This window comes from Haliotis cracherodii, unplaced genomic scaffold (assembly GCF_022045235.1).
Source record: "Haliotis cracherodii isolate W230 unplaced genomic scaffold, xgHalCrac1.p SCAF_24, whole genome shotgun sequence".
Lineage (NCBI taxonomy): Eukaryota > Metazoa > Mollusca > Gastropoda > Lepetellida > Haliotidae > Haliotis > Haliotis cracherodii.
The window spans coordinates 10,424,438-10,436,004 of NW_027266280.1; the positions used below are offsets into that span (position 1 = coordinate 10,424,438).

At 42.5% G+C, this 11,567-nt stretch overlaps 1 protein-coding gene across 1 annotated transcript; it reads left to right on the plus strand.

Annotated features, from left to right (window-relative positions):
• Nucleotides 1-707: 707 nt before the first annotated feature.
• LOC139472501 (sulfotransferase 1B1-like) lies at nucleotides 708-6,651 on the plus strand. Its single transcript, XM_071254979.1, has 5 exons — nucleotides 708-885; nucleotides 1,984-2,334; nucleotides 2,893-2,996; nucleotides 4,192-4,354; nucleotides 6,542-6,651. The coding sequence occupies exons 1-5, from the start codon at nucleotides 708-710 to the stop codon at nucleotides 6,649-6,651; spliced, it is 906 nt and encodes a 301-aa protein (XP_071111080.1).
• The last annotated feature ends 4,916 nt before the right edge of the window (nucleotides 6,652-11,567 follow it).

The following is an 11,567-nucleotide window of genomic DNA, read 5'->3' on the forward strand; positions in this document are numbered from 1 at the left end:
CTTCACACAGCAGTCTCACCAAATACGCTTACCGGCCTTCGTGTAACTGAAATCTTGTCTTAATCACATTTTTTTCTTTGTTTGTTGTTTAACGCCGCACTCAGCAATATTCCAGCTATATGACGGCGGTCTGTAAAATAATCGAGTCTGGACCAGACAATCCAGTGATTGACATCATGAGCATCGATCTACGCAATTGGGATCGATGACATGTATCAACCAAGTCAGCGAGCCTGACCACCCGATCCCGTTAGTCGCCTTTTACGACAAGCATAGTCACCTTTTACGGCAAGCAAGAATGAAACTAAAAGAAATTAGGTGTACAAGTGTTTGGGTGAGTGAGTGAGTTGGGTTTAACGCCACTTTTAACAGTATTCCAGTTATATCGCGGCGTGTCAGCTTAATGTGTGAGGAAAGCCCGAAGTGATGCAGGTCTCAGACGTTTATCACTTCGGTGAAACCCACGAGCACGGGTATGGTGCTGACAAACCTAGAAACATAATCGGGGCGAACCGGGATTCGAACCCACAATCATAGGTATCTGGCGTGCCCAAGGGACACAACTCTGCACAGCGAATCGCGGCGCCTTAGACGACTGGGCCACCCGTGCCCCCACAAGTGTTTGGAGCAACATGTATTTTAGGGTCCCGACTGCCGCTTGATTGTGTTGTCGTACTTTACCTATTGCCCTTGTCTCTGTAGGCAAGATGTCAAGTTTGGTGGAGCTGAAGGACGGTGGCGGTGCCAGTATGTCTGTGAATCGGTATGAAGACTGCTACTTCTACCGAGGGAGCCTGCCCATACCCTTTGAGGAGCATATGCGGCGAGTGAAGGAGATGAAGCTCACTTCAGAGGATGTGCTTTTGTGTAGCTACCCCAAGTCAGGTAATTACGTTTTGTTTGTTTGTTTGTTGTTTGACGCCGCACTCAGCACTATTCCAGCTTTATGACGCCGGTCTGTAAATAATCTGGACCAGACAACCCAGTGATTGACAATCGTGATACGAGGACATGTATCAACCAAGTCCGCAGCCTGACCAACCGATCCCGCAAGTCGCCTCTTACGACAAGCTTTTATGGCAAGCATGGGTTGCTGAAGATCAAGTCTAAGCTGGATCTCCACGGGTCCAGGCAAATAGGAGATAAACCTACTGTGTTTTGAAATTTGATGTAGTCCCATTGTAGAGTAGATACCTCTTATTTTTAATTTGGAAGCGAACGGTTTAGCGCGAAGTTTCAAATGTAGAAATATGTATAAAAATGTATAAAATAGTAATGTATAAATGTATAAAAAAGGAAACCTCTTTTTAACCAATCAGAATCAAGCATTCGACAATGTCATGGTTTAGAATCATTCGTTTATTTTAAATTTATGTAACTCTTTATACAATTAAGCTTTATTGAACTACATTGTATCTAAAAAAACTAATGTGTGTTACATAGATATATCAAACATATATATTAAAGCCATTTGCAGCATTAACTATAATAAAGAATAAATATGAAGAATGGCCACTTCCATTATATCCAAATAAATGATGTTATTTGAAGACAAGCAACTTTGAATTACTTTTATGTCGCAATGGACGTGGCGATTAATCATTGTTTATTTTGACAACTTTCCATACATACGTTCTAGTCATCCTCTTATCTCTGTATCAGGGGCGGTCGGGTAGCCTAGTGGTTAAAGCGTTCGCTCGTCACGCTGAAGACCCAGGTTCGATTCCCGACATGAGTACAATGTGTGAAGCCCATTTCTAGTGTCCCCCGTCGTTATATTGCTTGAATATTGCTAAAGGCGGCGTAAAACCATGCTCACTCACCATCTTTGCATATATCAGTTTGAGACTGCCATTTTAGAGTCATGTTGTAGAAATAAGTTATATTTTTTATGTTTCTCTGTGAACATATATCAGTGTTTTTCATGCATTCTGATAACATTAATAGATTATAATAATGGAACAATACATGTGTCGTTCCAAGGTACCCATAGTTTGTGGGAAGTGGTATCATCCATTGTTCATGGTGACATGCAGTCCAAGGAAAGTGTCTCCGATGTCGACATGTTAGACTTCACGTCCATGAAACTACTGGACAGAACCCCGTCACCAAGAATTCTGGGCTGCCACTTCCGTTTCCGGTTCCTTCCAAACGAGGTTCTCACTAAGAAGCCCAAGGTCATCTACCTCCAGCGTAACCCCAAGTCAGTCGCTGTATCCTACTACACGATGACCTACGGCATGAAGACAGTCCGCAGCTATGAGGGCCATGTTCCTGTCAAGTTGTACCACGGTACATGGGACGATTATTTGGAGTCCTTTCTTGAGGGCGAAGGTAACGGTTGAAAGCCATGAATGTTTGTTTCTTGTTTGCCGCCTTCACCAATATTCCAGCTATATGACGGAGGTCTGTAAATAATCGAGTCTGGGCCAGACATTCCAGTGATTGACGTCATGAGCATCGATCTACGGAACTGGGATACGATGACATGCATCAACCAAGTCAGGGAGCCTGACAACCTGATCTCTCTTACGACAAACGTGTCGCCTTGAACGGCGAGCATGGGTTGTTGAAGACCTTTTCTGATCCGGATCTTCACGGTGGCGGCCATTTAATATTCTGGATGGAGACGGGTGTGGGTAGGGCTGGGATCTGTTTGTGAATTAATTCTGTGGATAACCCATTTTCCCAGCATTTTCTCACAACATTAAATGGGTACCCGGTAGGATGAGAATGTGATTGTTAACCCTTTAGCACCTCATACGGCAGCTTGAATTATGTACTGCTCAGTGAGCTGAAAATTTAATTTGAGTGCACACTGATACATTGACCAGGGTAATAATAACATAGCATTCTTCCTTTTCTTCTTCTTCTTGATTGCTTCGTTTACAGTGGAGTACGGATCCTGGTTCGACCATGTACTAGACTGGGAACAGGCAAGAGCAGATAATCCCGATTTGTCTATATTTCTACTGCAGTATGAAGACATGAAAAAGGTATGCTAATTCAATAGTTCATAATTTGTCACGTAAGGCGCCGCGATTCGCTGTGCAGAGCTGCGTCCCTTGGGCACGCCAGAAACCCATGATTGTGGGTTCGAATCCCGGTTCGCCCCAACTGACTAAGTTAAGCTTCAACCCTGCCGAATTAGGCTGGAATTATGGTGTTATATGTTGGCTGGACTAACGAGTGTATGCATAGTCAAATCAAAATCGCGAAACGAAATTGACTTTCGGTTCGTAAACTGTAGTGCAGATTTCGATCGATTGCAGGATTTGCAAAGCATGTGTACCGTCAACATGCCGTCAACAGAAATTTTCCAAAGGTTTTCATGTTTTTAATGAAGGTCCTCACGTGATTTGTTGCACTTCGCAAAGTAAGACCCGTTTTATTTCACCATAGATCTTGATTATCGATCAGATCTTCTTGATTGGCACCGCCTTTTTGTTTAAAGCAAATGCAAGTGATATGAGAGGTGGAACCTGATTGGTCACTAGGCAGGACAAAGAAGGGACGTAGCTCGTAAAAGCCACTGGTGGCTCTACGATCGAACCCAGAAATCTCAGTCTGGTTCGGCAAGGGTGGAAACTGGACTTTTACAAGTCAGTTAACTCCCTTGCCTCGGGAGGATGGAGTGAGTATGGTTTTACGCCGCTTTTAGAATTTATCCAGCAATATCACGGCGGGGGACACCAGAAATGGGTTTCACACATTGTACCCATATCGGGAATCGAAACAGGGTCTTCGGCGTGATGAGCGATTACTTTAACGACTAGGCTATCCGACCGCCCCTCGGGAAGATGGAATCGATAGTGGATAGGCTATTTCATACTATTTCGTAGCTAATAATGAAACAAGCAAGAATGGTGATGTATTTCTTAGATGGTGATGTATTTGATACGGGCATCACAGTTCTGTTTTGGACCTTAATTTTGCAGTGTTTTGGTGACGTTCTGATAACGTCTGTAATGATGTGGTGAAATCCAATTTTCAAATGTATGGTCCCTTTTGCACGGCAGTTCAGCATGAAAATTACAATGTTTTATTAACAGTACCTCAATGACAATTTCAATTTCCGAGAAAAGTCTCTAAATTCTAAATATATAAAGTTATGGTGGAGGAGTCACGTGGGTTCCACGCAAGGTATTGAGACTGGAACGTATGTCTGCAAACTATCTTGTCCACTTGCAGGATCCCGTCTCATCGATTCAAAAGATGTCGGAGTATTTAGGAAAGGTGTGTGACGTTGACACCGCCACCAACATTGCACAGATATGCAAGTTTAGCACACAGCCACCAAAACGACCGCTGTCAGCAATAGTCCTTGCAGGTGATGGCAAGACAATAAGAAAAGGTTAATACTCACAAATATTTAATGATCATTCAACTTAAAAACTATTTTATTTTGTATATTTTTTCTCTATTGCGTATAACTCATAGAATCAAGGGGAGAACCTTGATTTGGGAGATATGCATCCTGTAAGTACCGTGTTTGTTTCCATCTTGACGTTTTTTTCAAATTTGACGTTTTCTACTATCTATCATGATTCATACAGACTCTACACGCCGGCACTATTTGTTGAAAGATATTACTAAAACCAAAAAATAATTTCTTCAATTCCATAATAAGTGGTAACAATTTCTTCTTAACCTTTATTCTCAGCATTTGATTCTTAACTCTCTGTTGATACATGCCATGTTTGAGTCTGATTGTGTGTTGCAACTTTTTTGGTTTGAAATAGGACAATGTTTGTTTCCAACCCTTTAATTTTTAAAGAGTGTATTGTGTCATTCTGTGCTGTCCGAAATATGTTTTTGACGGAATACTGTATTAATCCCAAACTCTGTTAAAAATAAAAAAAAATAAAAAAAAATCTTCTTAAATAAGCTCGTCAAAATGAATTTTAAAAGAATTCGCGATACAAATGTATGATTTTGCCTTTGTATTGCTTTGTTAACGTATTAGCCGACATTAAGAAAGTCAGGAATGTGGAAAAATTTCAGTTTGGAGCCATTTCATTACCGCTAGACTATCAATCTTTCAAAACAAATCCATAAACTGTTTCCCTGAATGACAGAGGGATACACGCATCATTGGTACTCACAAAAATGCCACATTAATTTGACATTTTTCTCGTCTTACCTACCATTAAAAAAACATGAAAGCAAATTATATTTACTTCGACCACCAATCAAAGGTTTTGAGAAAAAACACCGTAAACCAACTATAAAATTGTAATAGATAGATATAAGGTGACATAAGTTGGCATGATCTCGAGCTTGACACAGGCGTCTTTGTATGAATGGAGTATAGCCCCCATGAAGATCCGGGTTAAAAGCCATGCTTGTCGTAAGAGGCGACTAACAGGACTGGGTGGACAGGCTCGCTGACTGCATAGCTCGATGCTCAAGATATCAATCACTGTATTGTCTGGTACAAACTTCATCATTTACAAATCGCCGGCATTTATCATAAATATTGCTGAATGCGCGTTAAACAAAAAACAAACAAAAATATATGGTGTTGGTTGTGTCAGATGCTTGAGTTTCGGCACGAGTTTGCGAAGGGTGGAAACAGTCAGGAACGTCATTTGGGTAAATAACGAGTCACTGAAGCATCATTATATGAGGGCTGTAGCGCCCTTACTTGAAGTTCTTGTACGGCTCTTCAATCGGTAATGTGTGGAGAACTGCAGAACTAACTCAAGTTACAACTCCCAACCTAATAACAGAGCCTGCGTATTTGATTAGACCCTTGCATTCAACAAGGGCGGAAGGTGCTACAATGCATGCGACGAAACGACGTGGCACAATAACGATCAAGAAAACAGCGTTATCACTTTTCCCCGCCATGGGGCACATTAGAGTTTTGTTTGTTTATATAGTAGTGAATATACACTATAAAAAGAGTCCTATAAAGCCTTAAGAAGAGATAGACACTTGGGCCTCAGAAAAAAAAAATGTGAATCTGATACACACAAAAGGCCGCTTCTCTGGGAAAAAAAACTCGTCTTGGTAGAAATCTCTTAGATGAGCTAACTTTTCAGAGAAAACGTGTCCCGATTGCAGAAACTTTGCACCAAGTGACATGGATCAAGGGCCGTAACTCTGTAAAGAACATACATGACGGGACCAATTTTCGAACTGTCTTGACAAGTATTTCTAAGATAAGCATCCAAACTTTCATTCATGTAACTTCAGTAGTTTCTGAGAGAACTTGTCCCCATTTCAAGCAGTATGAAAAGCACGGAGCAAGGACCATAACTCGCCGACTTGGTTGATGGATGTCATCGATCCCAGATGCGTGGATTGATGCTCATGATATCAATCATTGGATTGTCTGGTCCAGACTCGATTATTTACAGACCGCCGTCATATAGCTGGAATATTGCTGAGTGCGGCGTTAGACAACCAACCAACCAACCAACCAACCAAATGAAATTAATTTACATATACCTCGCCTTGCAGGAAGTACAGATGATATGGCTGCTCCCTAAGTTTGTTTCGCAGTAGGCTGTAGATGAAATAATGTCTGTTGTAGGTCGAGCAGGTGACTGGACGCACTGGCTGACTGTGGCGCAAAATGACCAGTTTGATAAGGTATACAAGATGAAGATGGCGAAGAGCAGCTTCCTGAATCACTACAATTGAACTACCTTTTATATTTCCGAATCTACTGCAGCTGCGTGGTGTCCATGCTGTCGAAAATTCCTTATTGGTGTTGCAATGAATCATTGACACTGCCAATAAATAGCAAAACTTGTTTAAATACTCATTGAATTGGTTTTATTTTTATGTTGGTCCTTGTTCAGTACTTACATCAGCCTCTACCAAGTTTCTCAAATCCAAATCTCTCCACTCATGAGCAGGTTTGCAAGATGGACATCTGAGTAAAGAAGAGGTGATGCTGAAGTTGCCATCAGATGCTGTCAAAACTATTATGTTCTCATAATGGATGATTTGTTTGTTTGGTTTTTTTTGGTTAACGCGGCACTCTGCAATACTAGTGTCCTCGCTATATGACGGCGGTCTGTAAATAATCGCGTATGGACCAGACAATCCAGTGATTGACATGAGCATCGATCCACGCAATTGGGATACGATGACATGCATCAACCAAGTCAGCGAGCCTGACTCCCCGATCCCGTTAGTCACCTCTGACGACATGCATGGGTTGCTATTCTATCCCGGATCTTCACGGATCAGTACTGAGTGAGAGATGGATTGCAAGCACAGGATTGTCTGGTCCAGATTCGATTATTTACGGACCGCCGTCATATAGCTGGAATATTGCTGAGTGCAGCGTTAAACAACAAACAAATAAACCAGTCAGTAGTTTAATGCATCCTCTAATGGAAGTTTATCGATCTACGCAATTGGGATACGATGAAATGCATTTACCACATCAGCGAGCCTGACCACCTGATCGACAAGCATGGGTTTCTGAAGACCCGATTCTAACCCGGATCTTCACTGGTGCTTTCCGTAAGAGGCGTCTAAATTCGTTAAATTTCTGGTGTCCCCCGCCGTGATATTGCTGGAAAATTGCTAAAAGCGGCGTAAAAGCATACTCACTCACACACTATCTATTATCTCATTGTAGTCTCCACCTATTGGACAAGCAACAGTGTTGGCGACACTAGCCAGGGTGGATAACCCCCCGATCAATATTTTAGGCAACAGACGTCATGCCGAAAGACACTTAAAGATGGTACTTTTTGTTACCCTGCCTGGCGCTCGGCATTAATGGGAAAAACTCGGACTTGCCGCCTCGGAGTCAGTATACTGTGTCTGAGTGGGATACTCATGTTCAACCGCGGCATGGTATCTCAGTGGGCTAGCACTTTAATTCGGTACAAGCCGTCACACGCACGCACGCACGCACGCACGCACACACACAAACACTACACACCCACACCCACACCAACATGCCAACATGCACACGACCCGTGAAGATCCGGGGTAGAATAGATCTTCAGCAACCCATGCTTGCTGTAAAACGCGACTATGCTTGTCGTAAAAGGCGACTAACGGGATCGGGTGGTCAGGCTCGCTGACTTGGTTGATGCATGTCCTCGATCAAACATTGTGAGGATCGATGCTCATGATATCAATCACTGGATTGTCTGGTCCAGATTCGATTATTTACAGACGGCCGTCATATAGCTGGAATATTGCTGAGTGCGGCGTTAAACAACAAACCAACCAACCAACATACACACACATATCCATAAAAAAATGGGTAGGTTTCTCGGCAGAATAAAGCTAACGGATAAAAAGCTGTATCCTTTGGGGTCATATACAGATAAATATGCACACGACAAAAGGTCAGGTAGGTTCTACTTTCAGTGTTTACAAACAAACATGGCGTCGTCCTTGTCAATCGTTTCAGATTTAACATCGGGAATCTGGAGAAACTACTGAATTATATGTTATCATTATCAAAACAATAGTCTTAGACACCGAAAGTCAGTGTCTAACTGGGACAACGCTGAGGCATTTTACAAGTTTTGGCAACTTTGGAGATATAAATTTCGAAACAGTGTAGAGAGGACACCAGCCTAGCGTAGACTGTAGACCTCTGCCGGTTGGGCCATTTTCTCCAATTTAAAACTGTTGGATTTTGGCCGAAGTACGTTTTACTCAGCTCTTCGTAAAGTTTTGACAGGACAGACAGACTCTACGAGGGTTAAAGGGCAGTTACTCTAGCATGCGGATCCATGGATTGCCGCGAAAGTCAAGTAGAAACAATATGTGTCGGCAATAATTATTGTTTCTATTTTCTATTATTATTTTAGAGAGAGAGAGAGAGAGAGAGAGAGAGAGAGAGAGAGAGAGAATGAAAAGAACTTATCATATATGTGTATCTCGTATTTGGTATTGCATTCCTACGTCGTGTTTAAGTCGTAGAATCAGATCGACTCACTCAACACCCCCAGACAGACCACAACGATAACGTCCGCACAAAAAAAATTGGAAAACCCCATTACAACACACTGTATAGGTCAACGAGTCGTGAACCAGCCGTAACCTTTGTATGGTCTCTAGCAACCGGAAGAAGCATTTAATGTGCTCAGTTTCACAATCCAATGGCCGAATGTGTAAGAATGAAATGAGGTTCAGGAAACAGCTTCGTACAGTCTGACAACGAAGGACTTCTCCGTCACGGTAGGTATAAAGTTATCAAATTCTTTATTTTGTATCAAGGAGCTTTCGGCGTAAAGACAAACCCCTCACACAAGTGAGCTGCGCAGCGCTGCGCAGAGCTGCGACCCTTAGGATCGCCAGAAACTTATGATTGTTGGTTCGAATCTCGGCTCGCCCCGATTATGTTTCTAGGTTTGTCAGCACCATACCCGTGCTCGTGGGTGTCACCGAAGTAGTAAGCGTCCGAGACCTGCATCACCGCGGGCTTTCTTCCCATAATTAATAGCTGAAATAATGTTACAAGCGGCGTTAAACCAAACACACTCACTCACTGTCAACTTTTAAAACCTAGCGTAATTTCAAACATATGTTTGCGCTGTATGCTTTCTTTTAACTTATCATACCAGTTATGTATTAGTTCGCTGTTTCGATATACCGTTGCACAATACATAACATACTAGTATTGTATTATATTTTATTGTTATTAAGGATTCATACAGTTTGTACATCGGTTTTTGGATTCATACCTCAATGAACCGAAAAATAAAATAAACAGTCAATGCTTTTAAATAAATTCGACATGTTTCATCTACAAAAGTAGCCTGCATGTTTGCTGTTTCATTCCTTCTCGGCCTTCGGTCTCAAAGTAAGTGAGTGAGTGAGTTGGGTTTGACGCCACTTTTAACAGTATTCCAGTCATATCGCGGCGTGTCAGTTTAATGTGGGAGGAAAGCCCGAAGTGATGCAGGTCTCAGACGTTTACCACTTCAGTGAAACCCACGAGCACGGGTATGGTGCTGACAAACATAAAAACATAATCAGGGCGAACCGGGATTCGAACCCACAATCATAACTCTGCACAGCGAATCGCGGTGCCTTAGACGACTGGGCCACCCGTGCCCCCTCGGTCTCAAATGGTTGTTTGGACACTGAATATGCATTAGTTTCGCTAGATGTCCTGTGTATGACGATACACGTAAGCAGAAAGGGAATTCCCTCGACTGTGGATATTGGGATTCCCCGACATTCCGTGGTAATAAATGTAGTCCGCCTCGGTGGGCGTGGCTTAATTTTTCACATTCATTGGGAAATGAATGCAATAACACGTGTCCATTTCAGCTAATCAGAATGCAGGAATTTCAATGAAAGATGTAAATATTCTTAAATAAATATACTCTTCTAAATACCACCGGATACTGGAACAGCTTCCGATCATCTTCCCGAGGCAAGGGAGTTAACTGACTTTAAAATTCCAGTTTCCACCCTTGCCGAACTAGGCTGGAATTTCCAGGCTCGATCGTACGTAGCGCCTCTAGTGGCTTTTACGAGTTATGTCCCTTCTAGGTTCCTCCTATTGACCAATCAGATTCCTTCTCTCATATCACAAACGGGCGGCGCCCAGCCAAGACGATCTGCTCGATAATCAAGATCTATATTGTTATAAAACGGGTCTTACCCCGCGAAGTGCATCAAATCGCGTGAGCAACTTGATTAAATAGCATGGAAGAATTTACAAAATGTCTGTCGAAGCCCATTTGGCTGTACACATGCTTTGCAAATCCTGCAGTCGACCGAAATCTGCACGTTGAAATTGCTGTTGTTAACGAACCGGATGTCTAGCTCGTTACGCCAATTTGATTGTACTATGCATAGACTCGTTAGTCCAGCCCAGATTAACTCCATAATTGCAGCCTAGTTCGGCAAGGGTGGAAACTTGGATTTATTGTCAGTTAACTTCCTTGCCGCGGGAAGATATGAACATATGAAACGATATTTTGAAGGTTATTTGATAGACTGACCAAGTGGGGTAGTCTAGTAGCTAAAGCGTTCGCCAATCCCGGGTTCGATTCCCAAATATATTAACCCGATTTCTGGTGACTCCTGCCGTGATAATGCTCGAATATTACGGCGTAAAACCCGACTCACTCATCATCTCTCTCATGAAGCATTCACTGAATCAACAATTAATCATGAATGTGTCTCACTGATGTGCGAGCACACTACACCTCCTGGCTGGTTTCATCAATGTATAGACCGCCTCCATTGTCTAGGTAAAAAGATGGTACTTGTTGTTACCCTGTCTGGAGCTCGGCATTAAGGGGCTAAAACAAGGACTGGTCGGCTCGGAGTCAGTATACTCTGTCTGAGTTAGGTATTCATGTTAAACTGCGGCATGGTATCTCAGTGTGCTAGCACCATAAATCGGCATCACACACACACACACACACACACACACACACACACACACACACACGGGCATGCACGTCGCTATATTAGTGCAATAATCTTGGACGCGACGTTAAACCAAATTTCACCTTACCTCAAATCAACGTATATAAAATGTCTTCAGGTTCTTCACACATCAGTCTCACCAAATACGCTTACCGGCCTTCGTGTAACTGAAATCTTGTCTTAATCAC